At 40.9% G+C, this 17,288-nt stretch overlaps 1 protein-coding gene across 3 annotated transcripts in view; it reads right to left on the bottom strand.

Moving 5' to 3' along the window:
- Nucleotides 1-13,122, bottom strand: part of IL1RL2 (interleukin 1 receptor like 2) — a 50,495-nt gene extending 37,373 nt beyond the window's left edge. For 2 of the 3 annotated variants that reach the window (XM_025354619.1, XM_025354618.1), the window contains exons 1-2: nt 13,055-13,122; nt 12,217-12,286 (exon numbers count right to left, since the gene is read on the bottom strand). In XM_025354619.1, coding sequence (XP_025210404.1) covers nt 12,217-12,286; nt 13,055-13,122 — 138 coding nt within the window. Of the gene's footprint in view, nt 1-8,452; nt 8,649-11,151; nt 11,387-12,216; nt 12,287-12,794; nt 12,818-13,054 lie in introns of those variants that run through there. The other variant, XM_025354617.1, reaches the window with a different exon arrangement.
- Between the last annotated feature and the right edge of the window lie 4,166 nt (nt 13,123-17,288).

The following is a 17,288-nucleotide window of genomic DNA, read 5'->3' on the forward strand; positions in this document are numbered from 1 at the left end:
ATGACAGATTGGTGATAGACAGACAGACACAGCAGAATTCCTTGCCCAGTCTGTATATAATGTGTGTATATGTGTGTGTGTGTGTATATAGATAGACACAGATTTGACAAAGGATATTTTACAGGCTGAAGTGAATGATACAAACATTAAGTCTAGCAGGAGTTGAGAGGAGAGTGGCCTATGTGAGATGGAAGGAAGACTTCATTGAGGAAAACTGAGCCTGGGTTAGTTTTTCACAGGAGGACATGAACAGGCAGGAACGTCCTCCACCTTCAGGGGCCCACGTCTGCCAGTGGACTCCCACTTAATGGCCCAAGTCCCTCTGCCAAGACTGGAAACCCGAGTTCATAATGACTGCTCCCACTGCGGGCCCAATTTCTGCACTTATCAAGCATTGGACTTTATAGAAATCCAAAATAATTCTTCGCCAACATCCAATTTGAAGGTCTGAACAGTGAGCAAAGGAAGCTGGCCAGGTTTATGGAGGGCAGATGTCACATCACTTCTCCCGCTTTCCCCACCTCCTCCATGGACAAGGCAACAACCTCACACCCAACCAACCAGAAGACCAGTGAGTCTCAGGAATGCTTTCTCTCCCAGCAATCACCCAGAGGGCAAGCCTCACCATTCCTCTGTCCTGTCCTAGGCTCACATTCTCATGCTAATCACCACTTCTTTTATACCTTGGGCCCACTTCTGAATTCTCCCAAACCTGTTCCCTGTCCTACAAGAAGCTGCACTCCACAGAGTGACTGCTTAGCTAAGTGGTCCATTTGTTCATTCAAACATTTGAGTTCCTGCAGTTTGCTTGCACTGTGACAGGCCTGGCCATGCAGGACTAACATGCAATCCCTCTCTTCAGGAAGTACACAATCTAAAAGATAAAACCAACATGGAAACCCCTAATTAAATAAATATTCACCTGCCCAAGTGTTAAGCTCTCTCCTCACTTAGGCACGGTTCAGAGTTACACTTCACTCTCCACCCCTGGAACAGCATGAATAGAGCCGCCCAGCAGGATGCAGTAAATAATTAATGCCAAACAAGCACTGGTTTATTTATAATGTGAAATGCTACTTCCTAGAAGGCTTACATTATTTCCCTGTAAATACCTGATATGGGAAACCAACTCATAATCTGACAACTGCTTATCAAACAAAATGGGAGTTACTAATCAGAGTTAGATGTATAAAGGCATCAGACTCTGATACTGTGGTGTCTCCTTCTTTAGGATACAGACAAGCCCTTTTGTTTGTTTTGTTTTGTTTTTGTGAGACAGAGTCTTAGCTCTGCCGCCCACTTCCTGAGCTCAGGGGATCCTCCCACTCCAGTCTCCTGAATAGCTGAGACTATAGGTATGCATCACCACACCCTAATTTTTTGTGATTTTAGTACAGACAAGGTTTCACCATGAAGCCTAGGCCGGTCTCAAACACCTGGGCTCAAGGAGTCTGCCCACCTCAGCCTTCCAAAGTGTAGGATTACAGGTGTAAACCGCTGCACTCAGCCCGAACAAAGCACAAAGTCTAGTCCTTGCACTTCATAAGCCTCTTCCCTGGACAGTCTTCCCTGGATAGTCTCTGGCTAGGTATAATCTCTGGGCCTCCCTTTCTGTGCTTTCACAGTTGAGCAGTCCTCTTTCTGAAGGATGCATTTTTTCTTTCAAGATATACATATTTTAATCATCTTAAAGTTCAGCCTTGCAGCTGAAGGCCATTCTGTCGCTTTGCTGTAACTTGAACTGCCTCTATTCTGATCCACTGGAGCATTATTTCAAAGGTTAAACTCTCAACAAGCTTGGATTTAAATTTAAAATCTTTAGGGTAATGTCTCACTAACAAGATTTAAAATGAAAATATTAAGAACAATAGTGTCCACTTTTGAATACCTTATATATTCCAGGCATCGTGAAGAAAACTCCTGACCCGGGACGTACAATATTTCAGAAACACAAAATAACCTGAGAATTCTGACTAAGATGCAATGAGTATGAAGAGTGATGGAGATAAAACTGGTGAGGTAGTCAGGAGCCCTGTCACAGAAAACCATGAAAAGGAGACGAGCATCAGAAGCCTTCAGAGCAAGAGAATAAGACAATCAGATTTTCTTTTGAGAAACATCCTTTAGTTGCTGTGTAGTTTAAAGGATTAAAATAATGCAATGCTAAAGACCATTTAGATTTTATTTCCATAAACTGAGGCCAAATGGAACCTAAACTAAAGCAGGGAAGTAAGGATAGCAAGTAAAAAACAAAAAACAATGATTTTAAGCAGTTCCAGTCCACTGAATGTAGTGACAAATGTGGGATACGCAGAGGGAGCGGGACTGCTACAGTCCTAGCTTGGGTATGCAAAGGTGTTACTAGGAAGAAGAAAGAATGCAAAGAAATGGAGAAAATGGTTCTATTTGGGGTAAGATTAAAAAACAGCTCTAACCATGGTGCATGAGGTGAGTGGTGGGGATGGGAGGGTCTAAGGAGAATGTATATTAGACGGTTGGACAAAGGAAACCAGAGGGTGGAAGAAAGGTCCAAGTGGAAGAGAACTGGGAGCCATACGGAGAATATAGAGTGAAATGGATGGTTCTATAAATCATCCACTTGAATGTAAGCAAAAGTGAGCGCAGAAGATGACCACGGCTGAAACTATGGGGAACCTCAAATCCTAAGACCCAACTATAGAGGAAAAAAACTCAGTGATGATTACAAAGGAAGCGCCAGAAAAAATAAAAACAATAATAATAAAAAAAAAAGATAAACAGAGACAAAGAATGAGTAAGTCTTGGAAGAAAATGAGAAAAGAGTTTCCAGCTGATGGGAGTGCCCAGCAATGTTGAATGCCACAATCAGGTTGAAAATGAATGTCACTTTAGCAACTGGAGAGCCCGAAGTAACTTTAGCAAGTCCAGATTGAGCACAGTGATGGGGCCCCAAACCACTGTGCTGAGGAGTAATTTGGGATTGAAACGAAAACAAAACTAGAGACATTACCACTTTTCCAGGTGTAGACAGATGTCTTAATACCCTAACCTTGTCCTCTGTCAGCTCTTCAATTTCAAAGACTTCCTGGGGACTTCTCTCAGTTTTCAATTCTCCCAGACATAAGCCAGGATTATCATAGGGATTTGCCATTATCCAGAACCATTATCCATCACTTCAATCACTTCAATCATTTCCTTTCCAATACCTCAACTCTGTAGCCCTCCATCCTTCCAGCATCTTCACCTGCAAAGCCCCCATTCTGATGAATCCCTTCATCCCTCTCCTACACACCTCCAACCAGAGAGCAGAGCACTATAGGAGCTAATCACATATACAGGCGTCTTGGTACCACTACAAATTCATGGTCTTCACCTTAGCAACTCTTTGCATCTCCATCTATTTACCTACATTACTCTTTCAAATTTTCCCCATAACATATCCTTACAATTATAAAAATTAGGAGCCCTCAGACATGAGTTCCCCCACTTTCTCTCCTCCTCCTTTTCCCTCATTGTATCAGTTCTACTTTAGAACTTTCTGAAATGAACCACACTTCTTAACTTGATTTCTAGGATAGTCCAAATGATCAGCATGCCACCATTCTCAAGGCCTTCCAGTGGATTCACTACAGCCCCTACGGAAGGACTTTTCTCAAATGCGAATTTGCTCATGCCATTCTCCAGATGGTAGGATTCACTGTGGAAATGCTTTAGGTTGGCATAAACAGTGTTTATTTTCTAGCACCATCTTTCTACATGTGCCCTAAACTCTAACCAGGGCCCCCAAACACCATTCTCTTTCTCACCCAACACCTTTGCACCTGCTGCTTCCCTCTAATTACTGACCTTCCTTGCCGTACCCACCAGGCTAACTGTGGTCACTCGTCAAGCACAGTTCAAAGTCACCTTTTCTGGGAAGCATAGCCACGGACATTCCCAGGATCTACTCTGATTTCGCTTTCTGTATGTTCACCTCATGCTGTAATAAAATTCGTAGTTTACTTGTCTGCTTCCTCTGATAAATTGTAACTTCTTTGAAGACATATGACATCCCTTGGCACAGCACCAAGATCACAGATTCCAAATACTTGAAGAATTGATTCCAACCCTCTGGTTTTACAGATGACAACACTGAGGCCCAAAGAGTGAGTCCAGGTCTGAGCACCTGGTAGTGGCAAAAACAGCCACACCTGGGTCACCAAAACTGAGCAGGTGGTATAGTATCAGGTGACCCCCCCCCCCCCCCGCTTACACTGCTGGCCCCCAGCTTTTGCCTACTTTTGCAAGCCCAGGGATTGTTTTTAAAATAAAGGCATCTAAGCCCCACCCATGGGTGACCTGCTTCAGTTAGTAGAGGGTGAGGCTGAATATCTGGATTTTTAAAAGGTCCAGAGGATCAACTCTGATATTTACTTAGGATTGCTAGTCACAGCTCTGAGGCCATCTCCAAGTGCTGCAGAAACAGAAGTTAGAATAACCAAGGCAACATTTCAGATAAAGGAAAAGCAGAGGACTTATACAAAACTTACAAGACTTATCTAATGCCATAATAATTAATAAGGATAAAGACTCGGTGTGGTGGCTCACACCTGTAATCCCAGTACTTTGGGAGGCTGAGACAAGTGGATCATCTGAGGTCAGGAGTTCGAGACCAGCCTGGCCAACATGGTGAAACCCCGTCTCTGGTAAAAATACCAAAAATTAGCCAGGCGTGGTGGCGTGTGCCTATAATCCCAACTACTCTGGAGGCTGAGGCAGGAGAATTGCTTGAACCCAGGAGGCAGAGGTTGCAGTGAGTCAAGACTACGCCACTGCCCTCTAGCCTAGGAGACATAGTGAGACTCTGTCAGAAAGAAAGAAAAGAAAAGAAAAGAAAAGAAAAGAAAAGAAAAGAAAAGAAAAGAAAAGAAAAGAAAAGAAAAGAAAAGAAAAGAAAAGAAAAGAAAAGAAAAGAAAAGAAAAGAAAAGAAAAGAAAAGAAAAGAAAGAAGGAAGGAAGGAAAGGAGGGAGGGAGGGAGGGAAAGAGAAAGAAATAGAATAAGGGAATGCTACAGAGGGCTCTGAAACAGATCTACACACAAAGACCAATATGATTTAAGTCAGAGGTGGCATGCAAAGCAACATGAAAAGAACAGGTAAACCATAACTCCACACAGAAAATAATTACATTTGACCCTACCAACACTACACACTTAAAAATCAGTGGAAAAAGAAAAACAATGAAACTTCAAGAAGAAAATATAGGAAAAGGTCCTTTTACCTTGGGGTGGGAAAAAGATTCTTAAGTCACAGAAAGTACTAATCACAAAGGGAAATCAGTACATTAGGCTGCATTAACACTAGGAAGTCTGAGACCTCATTGCCAGAGTTGAAAAGCTAGCCATTGCTTAGAAGGGCACATTGTAACAATTACTCATATCCAGATCTATAAAGAGCTACTACAAATCAATGAGAAATAGACAAGAGGACTAGCAAACCACACACTGGCCAAATGTGGCTAACCACCTGTTTTTGTAAATAAAATGTTGTTGAAACGCAACCACACTCCTTCTTTTCTATATTGTCTACAACTGTTTTTGTGCTTCCAAAACAGAGTTGAGTGGTTGAAACAGAGATCATCTGGCCTACAATGCCTAAAATATTTATTATTTGGTTTTTTACAGAAAAAAAAAAATAGAGATCCCTCCTGGACAAGGTAACCCGCAGCCACTCAGGAGGCTGAGGCGGAAGGGTCACTTGAGCTCAGGGGTTCAAGGTTACAGTGAGCTATGATTGCACTACTGCACTCCAGCCTGGGCAACAGAGCAAGAGCTTATCACAAAATAAAAATTTCACAAGCAAGCAATCAAAGAAAAGAAAATTACACACACACACACATCCAAGTGCCAAGAAGAAAATTTAAAGAAGATCAACATTATCAGTTATAATCAGGGAAGTGTTAATTAAGGCTGAAATGAGACACAATTACTCACTTATCCAAACAGCAAATTAAAAAGGCTAACAGTACCATGTGTTGTCAGATATAGGGGCATAAATAACTCTTATACACTGCTGCTGGAACTGTCAATTGGCACCAATTTGGAACATGGTTTGGCATTTTCTACATACCCTTATGACCCAACTATTTCACTCTCGTGTAATATGTCCCACAAAATTGCATTCATAAGTGAGAAAAGTGTTCATACCAGCTTTGTTTCTAAGACCCAGAAATTGGAAATGACTCAAGAGTCTAAGAATAATAACAGTGAAATAGTATAAGCAATGAAAATGGATGAAATATAGCCACATGCAATAGCATGGATGATTCTCACTGGTTCGCTATTGAGCCAAGGAAGCTAGACATAAATACTACATACGATTTTATTCAAATTAATAAAATTCAAAAATTGGTAAATCTAATCTATGATAGTATAAATCAGGGAAGTGGTTATTTGGGGACTAGGGAGGCATAGTTTTTGCAAGATGGAAGAGGTGGGCCTTCAGAGGTGCTAGTAATGTTTTCTTAACCTTCGTGGGAAAGGGTAATTAAAAGGTATGTTCACTTTCTGATAATCCAACAAGCTTGTTCACTTATGATTTCTGCATTTTATATGTATATGTCAAACTTCAATGGAAAGGTTTTTTTTAATGCATTGCAAACAAACATACCCAGGATATATAAATATATAAAATCTCCTATAAGTCACAAGAAAATGGCATGAAAAGTAAAATAAGAAATATACCAAAAGATATGAGTGGGCAGTTCAGAAGAGGATCCAGAAATGGCTAATAAACATATGAAAAAAAGTGGTTAATCTCACTAATAATTAAGGAAAAGCAAAATAAAATAGCAAAAAGGTACATTTTATACTCACCAGATTGATTTTAAAAATCAGTCTTATAACACAAAGTTCAACACAAGGTTGTAGGAAATCTAGAATACTCCTGGTGAGCCAGGCATGGTGGTTCATGCCTATGATCTCACCACTTTGGGAGGCCAAGGCAGGAGGATCACTTGAGGCCCGGAGTTTGAGACCAGTCTGGGCATCACAGTAAGATTCTGTCACCACAAAAAAATTTTAAAAATTACCTGGGCTTCCACATGAGCCCAGGAGTTAGGCTGCAGTGAGCCATGATCACACCACTGCGCTCCAGCCTGGGCAACAGAGTGAGACTCTGTCATAAAATAAAATAAAATACTCCTGGCAAAAGTATAAACGGATACAAAATTCTGTAAAGCAATTTTTGCAACATCAACAAAGTTGAATACTTTGTTCATCTGCATGCCCTACAAATGAGCAATACTAGGGCTAGCAATCATGTATCTTAAAGAACTGCACGCACTAGCAAATATGCTTAAAAGACAGGTATAAGGACATTCACTTCCACATTTCTTGTGAAAGAGGGCAACTAAACAAACTAAATGAACATGAAATATGTAACAGAAAGGATCGACAAAACCAAAAGTTAGTTTTTGCAAAGAGTACTAGAACTGACAAGTCTCTGATGAAACTAATCAAGTAAGCGTGTGTGTGTGTGCGCATGTGTGTGTAAGAAAGAGAGAATGAATAATGACTAAAGGTGAACCTTACTTTGAAGGTTTTAATGTCTGCAGACATTAAAAGAGAAGAGCTGATAAACAATTTTCCAGAATATACGAGACCTTTAATGAAACGAGAAACTTCCTAAGACACAAAATCTTACCAAACTCACACAAGAGAAAGTAAGAAATTTGTGTAATCCTTTCACCATTAAAGAAATTGAATCAATAGATGAAAACCTTCCCATAAAGAAAACTCATGACCCAGAGGGGTGTGCTGGCAAGAGTTAACAAGCACACAAGCTTGGAAAAACTAATTCCAATCTCAAATAACTATAGCCTGTGCTCCTCCACGCTAAGGGTTACTTTCTATGTCAACATATGCCAGGATCATCAAGAAAAGAGAAATTTCGAAGATGAAAACATAAAGTGCAGAAAGATGAGCTTGAAAAAGAAGGGCTAGGAAGAGTTAGACTATATATTTTTATTTGCTAGTACAGCATTATACAAGAATAATCACAGGGCACTAATCATGGTAGCCACATGTCGAGGAAGGTGTGATGAGCCCAGAGCAAATACGGAACGGTAACAGGAAAGAGGTTTTCCAGGGAGTGACCTCTTACGATTTGTGATTATTGAACCATGCGCACGTAGTATGTATTTAAACAAACATAATTAATGTTAGAAAATAAAGAACAGCCTGAAAAACAAGAACGACTAGAGGAAGGTGATGGATCCAAATAATAAAATATTACAAAGATACAATAACCAAAATATTTTTTAAAACAGTAATTAGGAAGGTAACATTATCAATGACTGCTAGCTAACTAATCTATCTTAGGAACATAAATTTCTTTACCAATTCTGCCTTTAAAAATACAACTTAACCTATAAAAAACAGTGGGTTTTAAAGAAAAGGAGGAACAATATCAATAAGAAAATTTTTTTTTTTACCTTATACCACTTTATTGGACCCAAAATACAACTCTTCGGGAAGTGCAGATGACATGTGAGACTATCATCTTTTCCAAGATGTAATATTTGCTTGTACTCATCTGATAAATTCGGTAAACCTTTTACGGAAGTGTCACACCATTGTTTTTCAAAAACAGTTAGGTTTACATGTATTCTATGACAGCTGTCTCTACCCCTGTAAGACAGATTGAGACCTCATAAACTCTTCTAAAAAATCACAAAATCAAATAATTCAGCTCATTTTCAAATGTTTTCAAATCATTTTCGCAGCACCACGCAAACCCTCTGCCTCTAACAAAGCAGTAAGCACCCCCCAAATCATTCATCACGAAAGGACAAATGGTATTCATACAGTGGAGAAACTGGACAACACCTTAACTGAGTGATCAAAATGGACATCACCAACTGGGGGCAAGTGCACGCCATGTGCCTCTGAGTAATTTTCTGAAGAGGACACAAAGCACTCACCTAGCATTCCAGCCAAAACTGCTGAACCTAATCATGAAGAAATACCTGACAAACACCAATGAAGGAGATAATACAAAATAATTGCCTATACTCCTTAAAAATGACGGTATCATGAAAAACAAAGACTGAGGAACCGTTCCAGATTAAAATAAGTTACATATTCATGGCAACCAAATGTGATGCATGATCCTACATTGGTAACTGTACTGGAAAAGAAAGAAAAAAATTATAAAAGGTCTTCAATGAGACCACTGATAAGATTAGAATATAGATTATAGATTAAGGTATTATATGATGGTTAGGTTTCCTGAATTTGATAACTACACTGTCATTATGTAAGAAATAAACAGATACACATTGAAAGGAAATAGGAAATATACACTGTTGATAGGAAATATACATGGAAATATTAAGAGCTAAGAGGATATGATGCATACAACTGAAATGGTTTAAAAATGGCTTAGGAGAAAAATACTGTTTATAATTTATATCATATATATGGTGAAAGAGAAAATTATAAGATAAATGTAAAAATATATTCTTAAAAATGAGGAATCTAGATAATCTAGATAAATGGTAGAAGGAAGTTCTTGATACTATTCCTGCAAAATTTATTTAAATTTAAAATTATTTCAAAGCAAAAAGTAAAAATATACAGTTTCCTAAATACGTATCCTATCTGGATGTTAGTAGTAAAAGTCTTGGAGAATTCACGTTCATTTTCTTTCATGGCAGATATCCTTGTCTAATTTCTATTAAAGATTATTTTTCCTCATTTCACAGCTCCCAGATTTAAATAGTTTAAATCTAGCTTCGACATCCAGATTCATTTATGTGATGTATGATCTTCAAGTCTAGTTAATAATTCACAGCCTAGGCTAAAATAAGAAAGCAGACCTCCACATGCTCTGAGTGGTTTATTAGCGACTAAATCTGTGGAAAGGAGCCAGGCAGAGCTAACGACCACTTCCACTTGTGAACCACTCGATTTTGTGCATTTTGTCTGTCTGGTGGGAATGAGGAAATGAGGAATCTGGCAGAAATCAGAGTGGGACATGGGCCATGCTGGGACACAGAAAGGGGCCGGCAAATATCACGGAATCAAAACGAGAGAGAGAATGGAGTACCTACTTCACACCTGGTCTCAGTTAATTTGCACCTGAACCCTATCGGGCCAGCATTAATTCCATTTTACAGAAAAAAACCAAGGCTCAGAGAGGTCAAGTAATTTGTTAAGGTCATGCAAGCCAGTGTGGGAGAGTCACAAAATTGTGACCCTCAAACTAAATTTGGTCTACAGATGTGTTTTATTCAGGCCCAACAAAGCTTTACAAATTATAAAAAGTCGCACACACAAATTCCAATTTCCAGATTCCCTTGAAAAGTGAGAGGATGGGCTTGATCCTAATAGACAGCTACCTTTGAGGGGCAGTCACCACCAGGCCTGTGTTACTCATTCATGTTTCTTAGCACAGGTTCTCCAGTGAGGTCTGGAACATGCTCGATGCTTACTCCCTGCCTTAAGCAAATTCCTTGTGAAAAGGGCTCATAGGAGGCTTATTCCTATCTGGATGTGCCATTTCCCACAAAAGCTTTTGGCATTTCAACAAAGATGGCAGTGGCCAGGCTAGGTGGCTTAGGCCTGCAATCTCAGCACTTTGGGAGGCCAAGACGGGTGGATCAGGAGTTCAGTAGATCCTAGCTAACACGGTGAAACCCCGTCTCTACTAAAAATACAAAAATTTAGCCAGCCGTGGTGGCACACACCATAGTCCCAGCTACTTGGGAGGCTGAGGCAAAAGAATCGCTTGAACCCAGGAGGCGGAGGTTGCAATGAGCCGAGATCGCGCCACTGCATTCCAGCCTGGTGATAGAGTGAGACTTCGTCTCTGAAACTAAAAAAAAAAAAAAAAAAGAAAAAGAAAACAAGAAAGAAAGATGGCAGCAATAATATTGGGACAGACACACTTTGTGAGTGGGTCTGGTCTGAGGTGCCATTTCCATGGGGAAAGATGCATATCAGATTCCAAAAATGATTTACAAATCTGTTCTGTTTAAAAATGTGTTCACTGGAAACTGTCTTGTAACAATTATAAAAACATACAACAAAGTAATTCTTCTCAATGAGTTCTCTATGTTCATTAAGAATTTTCCTTAAAGAATTTATACATACACACACGAGTTAGTTCTATTTTAAATAAGGAACTTACTTTATAATACATTGGTAGACTCCTGAGTCCCCCCATTCCATAGGGAGAAACAAAATCCAAGTTTCGTCCTGGTGAATTCTAGACTGTATGATTTTGGACACTGGGATTTTGCTAGAATTTTTATACCATGTTACACTGACTTCCCCAGATGTTATGGGAGGGAATGTACAATTAAAAGCAAAAGGCTGGCTTGCTGAAAGCATCTCATTTTTCATAAAAATGTCGTTGCATCCATCTAGGGAAAGAAAAACAAAACAATTATCCGTGAAAGAAAACTTTAGTTCTATTTACTGTTAGTTTTTTAAAATGCCTCTTCAATTTTCCAGCCAATTTGAAATTTTATTTGGGAATTTTCTGAGTCTGAAAGTTTTCTAAAAATAGAATGCTGATTATAAAGTATATTCCAAGTTCTTCAAATGCATCCATAAGACAGAATTTACTCCGTTCCCTCCTCACTAACCTCTTCCCCATTGGGAGTGATTTCCCTCTTTCCTTTCTATTCTACGACCCTTAGTTCTTTTCATCCACAGAGTTCTTTACTCTGCACTCATTCATCTACAGAGTAAAGAAGCCCTTCTTGTCTTTTCTGTTTCCGCTCTGCCACCCAGTTACTCTGCCTTGAGTAAAAGGTATTTCATCCCAAAACGATTGTTAAAAAAACAAAACAAAACAAAACAAAACAAAAGTTGGTTCATTCTTAAAGCTCATTTCTACCAAATTTCTTAGAAGAAATTTGTTCTATTGATGGCGTCCTTGCTTTCATCTTGTCATAAAATAACCCTTTATCATATAAAATAGGCAGTAGTAACTCCATTTGAGCATTTTTACTCAAGTCTTCACTTGCAATTTGCCTAACTCCTTCCCCTCCCTGAAGTCACCTCCAAGCTCAAAGGTGACATTCAGGGCTGAGCATCCCAGCACGTGGAGCTGGCTCTATTTCCTCTTCGCGGTCTTGGGAGCGTAAGCAGCCCGGCTGGCGCGATCCCCTGCGACTCCCAGTGAGAGACCAGCAGCCTGTGGACTAGGGCGGCCTCTGGGAACTGAGGACACACGGGACGGACGTACCTGCTGTGACAGACAGTGGAAGGGCGATGGACAACCCGCAGAGCAGCAAGGACCACATCCCCAAACCGGGCTGCAAGGAAGGGAGAAGAGGGTGGGAAGAGAGGGCGCTGTGGGGCGGGCCCGAGGCGCCGGCGTGGGCGACCTCGGAATCTCAAAGACAACCGCCCAGGCCGCTGACCTTCCCTTCTTCCTGGGGAGCCCTCTGACTTTGGCCCCACGTTTCCCCAAAGACTGCCTGTCCCCTGTCTCCTTGGTCTGCGCGCCCGACCTTTAGGATCCAAGGCAGGGACCTCGCCCCGCCGCGGAGGAGGATGGGCGAAGAGTGGGCGGCGGCGGCGCTGCGGCCCGCGTGGGAGCCGCTTCCGCCCCCTGACAGTGAAGCAGGCTCGCGTCCAGAGCTCCCGCGAGGGCCGGGGCGCCCCCCAGCGCAGCCCGCGGCCTGGGTCCCGGATGTGGGACCCCATCCCTGCCCGCGTCGCACGGAGCCTCCTCCCCTGCGCGCCCTTGTCCTCGGGATCCGCGGTCTAAACGGAAACCCCAAACACCGGCTTACTTGGGAGCAACCAGAGCAGGCCTACCTGGCAGGGGCCGGCGGGAAAGCAGAAAGGAAGGCAGGGAGCCGCTGGAGCTGAGAGTAGCCGCGAGCTCCACACCTCGACCCAGAGAGGGAGTCGTCTCCCCCATGGTCACCTAGGCGGTCGGAGGCCCGCCTGGGGGACCTGATCCCTGGCCTGCGGTGGCACACATTGTTGCCACGTCTTTTCCTGCACACCTCTCCTACTGTCAGGGCCCCACCCATGCCTGGCTCAGCCAGACTCCCGGCCCGGTGTCTACCTGCCTGCAGGATTGAAGCGTGCAGGACCTCGTGGAGAGTGGAAAATATGACAGGGACCTGAGCCCTGTCATGCCACTTCCATGCCTAGGTATTTACCCGCCACCGTGGGCGGGGCAGACCTGCCTTCCCCAGTGGAGCGTAGAAAGGAATGTGACATCACTCTAGGAAGTGGCTTGAAAGTCTCTGAGCCTGATTTTCTGGCATCTAAGGCCTTCATCGCCAGGAGTGTCTGCTTAAGTCTATTCCAAGTTGAACGTCTAAATGAACTGTTCGTTCCTTTCCAAATCCCATTTGAGCAGTTACTGCATGCTCTGCATTGGTCTATGTGGAATGACCCCCAAGTGGAAGGCATCCCAAATGGCTTCTACGGAGAATTATGAATCTGCCTGAATCATGCTCATTAACCTCTGTAAGGAAGGCATCCCATGGTGCTCTTCAAGTACTTCAGAGCCTGAAGACTGTTCCTGTCTAAAACTTCCCCATAAGGTGATGGCAACAGGGACCTGTTGCCCTAGCCATCTAGAGACACCCCAGAGTCGTCCCACAGGGCACTGAGATGTAGGAAAAGATTCAAAATGTAATCTCCATTCAATAGATGACTGGCCAAGCTCTTCCAGATGGTCTTTGAAAGATCAGAGACAGTGAGACAAAAGCAACCAAAGGAGCAAAGATGCAATAATTGTGCTAATAGCAAAACTTCCTGTGATGGGCTGAAGGTCAGTGGTTTGCAGATTTCTACACTCTTAAAAAGTATTGAGGATTCCAACGTGCTTTTGTCTATGTAGGTTATGCCTGTCAATATTACTATGTTAGAAATTAAAGTGAGAATTTTTAAATTTTTACTTTCTTATTTAAGTAACAACCCATTACGTGTTAACACAAATATCATACAATTTATGAAAAGTAACTACTTTCTAAAACAGGCTTATTGAGAAAAGTGACATTGTTCTACATAGATGCAGATCTCTTTGATGTCTGGCTTACTAGAAGATGACTGGATTCTCATATTTGCTTCTGCAATCAGTCTCATGATAGAATATGTCATATAGTTTCTGAAAAGGTCTACCATACACTAATGAGAGAATGAGAATAAAAAAGGAATAGGTCTTAATATCATGATGAACATAGTTTTGATTTCACAGATCTTTTTGAAGGATCTGTCAGGGACCCATACGGCTCCCACTCTTTGAGGACCTCTTTCTTAAGCTATAAATAGAGATTATTATTTATTTCCCCTACCATCAGCAGTAAACGAGGTTCCTCTATATATGTATATTCTTCAGGGTTTATGTCCTCATCCAAAACAAAACAAAGGTGTCACTATTTTTATAAAAGTCATATGATTTGCATTCAGAACTATTGCTATAAGCAGTGTTGAAAGTTATTTCTAAATCTTTTTTTTTTACGCTATCTTTTTTCATTTTCACTTTATGAATAGATGCATTTGTGTCCTATCTTCTTTCTTAGCCTGAGGACTATATTGCCAAGTCTAATGGGTATAGTTGCCCTAGAATGTATGAAGTTAAGACAGGTCATCCCAGTCCCCTGCAGTGCCTCTCACTGGACACTTCTGACATTGCACTTTGCTACTGATTCTGTGAATCTGAAACTTAACTTCCTGGGATGGTCTCTGTGCCAAATGGGTTTCCTGATACATGGAAAATGAACACTTGGCTTTGAAGGCAGAACTGATTCCAGGCATTGTAAACTTAGCAATTAAAAATAACAGGAAACCATAACATTTACTGCAGATTCTCAATTACCTTGAAAAAAAAACCTTAAATGTATTCATCTCCTTCGAACATTTAAGTTTTGCCAAATGTATGTTTTGCTCTTATAAACATTGCTGCTCCTAAGATTCCTGGTAATGTCCTTCTGTGAGAGTATTTCAGGGGTCGTTTAGTGAACGAAATTGCAGAATCCTTGGGTAGGTATATCCTCAATTGTATTAGAAAAGCCCCAATTTTTTGCCATAACTATATCCTTTAGAGGAAAATAATTTCATTGCTTCATGTTCTTACCAATATTTGGTAATGTCAGACTTTTAAATTTTGCCAGTTGTGCTGCTCTGATGTAAAAGCTATCCTGTGATTTTATTTTATATATGTTTAGATAGGGAGGTAAAGCCCATTTTTCAGAGATGGCGGTGGTAAAGCCTCCATAACAGGGTGTATAATATGTAATAGATGATTATCACCATCCCCCTGCTTGTCTAATTCTCTCTCACTTGCAGATATTTTTGCAATGGGGAATATTCTTAATGTTTTCTAGCATTGGTCAGTGGCCATAGGAAATATATTTTCAGTTTTTTTTTTAATGAAGTAAATCAACTTCCTCTAGAGATTCATTACTTCATTCTGAGAGCAGACAAAAAGCAACAAATCTGTGTGTGAAGAAGGCATTACAGAATTCTGCTTGGTTGAATTTTACCTTCAATCTATTTGGCCCTCAGACTAGGATATGATGGCTACTCAGAAGGGTAGCAGGGCAACAATTTGGATTAAAGATTTCATATACAAATATGTATTTTACATGATGCCTGATGTCTGATGTCTAAATGTCTGATGATTTCCCATTGGCCATAACCCACAGATAAGGTTTCCCAATGAGAATGAAACAGAAATATATTCACAAGCAACAATTAAACTTTCCAAAACTCAGTATTAGGTTGGGGTGGGGGTTTCGGGCTCCACCAAGATCTTTATACTTTTCAGGCCCTTAAGTTCTCATATTTCCGCTCCGTGAGGCTTGGGAATATATAGCAGCATTTCTGTAGTAGACTGCTATTTTTGGGATAAAATGAACTTCCAGAAATGGAAGAAGCAGCCAGGGAGACTAGAGAGAGGTCCTTAAAGCACTTGGTTTCCTGCAGTACTGGGCTTAATCTCTCCCTTGAGCTCCGTTCATTAGTTCGCTCAGTCCCTCATCAAATATTTATACAGTTCCCACTATGTTCCAGGTGACATTCTAAGTGCTGGAAATACAGCTGTACAGAAGACAGACCCTCTTAGAGTTTACAGTCATTCTAGTGTCAAATAAATAGAAACTTTTGAAGGATGATTTCAGGTTGGTGAGAACCCTGAAAGCAATTATGATGAAGTGATGGAGATGGTGTTGGGGAAGTCCTCCCTTCAGAAGGGTCTATGGTGCAGCAGAGGCCCGTGTCAAGGCAAGGAGTCCAGCACGTGGAGGTCTGGGAGAAGGGCTCTCCCCAAAGTAGGAAACAGCTAGTACAGAATCGCAAAGGAGGAAACAGTTTGTAAATTCCAAAATAACACAGATGAAGCCAATAGCCTCGGCTGCCTCAGCCTCCCACGTGGCTGGGATTACAGACATGCGCCATCATGCCCAGTTAATTTTTGTTTTTTGCTTTTTGTGTGTTTTTGGTAGACATGGGGGTTTCACCATGTTGGCCAGGCTGGTCTCAAACTCCTGGCTTCAAGTGATCCGCCCACCTCAAACTGTAATTGCTAAGTGAAACGTTCAACCATGTTAATAGTTAACTGGCAAAGTAGTGCTTATCGCAAAGGATAACCTTTTTTGTCTATCAAATTCGCAATTATTTAATAATGAGTATTCTCAGTGCCACACACTGCTTGTGTAAGAGGAGCAAATGTCTCTATGGAACATCAAGAACCTGAAAAGGAACTTGCCCTCTGAATATATGCTAAGCAAATGATTAGGGAAGTGAAGATATTAGAGAAAGGATAACTATTGCACTTTGACTACTGATAGCTAAAACTAGAAATAATCTGGATATCCAACGAAGGCAGCAATGCTATCAGATTATGGACCATCCATTTGGTAGACTTAGTGACTACTTATAGATTGTATTTCATATAATAGTAATGCAGGCAAATATTTATGCTAAGTTTTAAAAAGAGTATTAAACTCCATGTATATGGTCTCAGTTATGTCCATAGAAAAGTAATAAAATATCAATAATTATCTTTAGATTGTGAGGTTATGGGTGACATTTTTCTTCCTTATATGTTTTAGAAATTTCCACCTTCTCTCAAACCGTTATTGCTTTCATAATAAAAAAAAATTTCTCCTAATTTATTTTATAAAATGTCTTAAATATAATTGACTCCCAAGGGGATTACTATACCACCTTCCTAACAACCTCCCTATGTAACCTTTTACCTCTTCCCAATCTTCTGCACAATAGTGCTGTATCAATGTGTTTCTTTGTTCTTCCAACCTGTTGCCTCCAGTATCTCCCATATACCTACTC

This window comes from Theropithecus gelada, chromosome 13, assembly GCF_003255815.1.
Source record: "Theropithecus gelada isolate Dixy chromosome 13, Tgel_1.0, whole genome shotgun sequence".
NCBI lineage: Eukaryota > Metazoa > Chordata > Mammalia > Primates > Cercopithecidae > Theropithecus > Theropithecus gelada.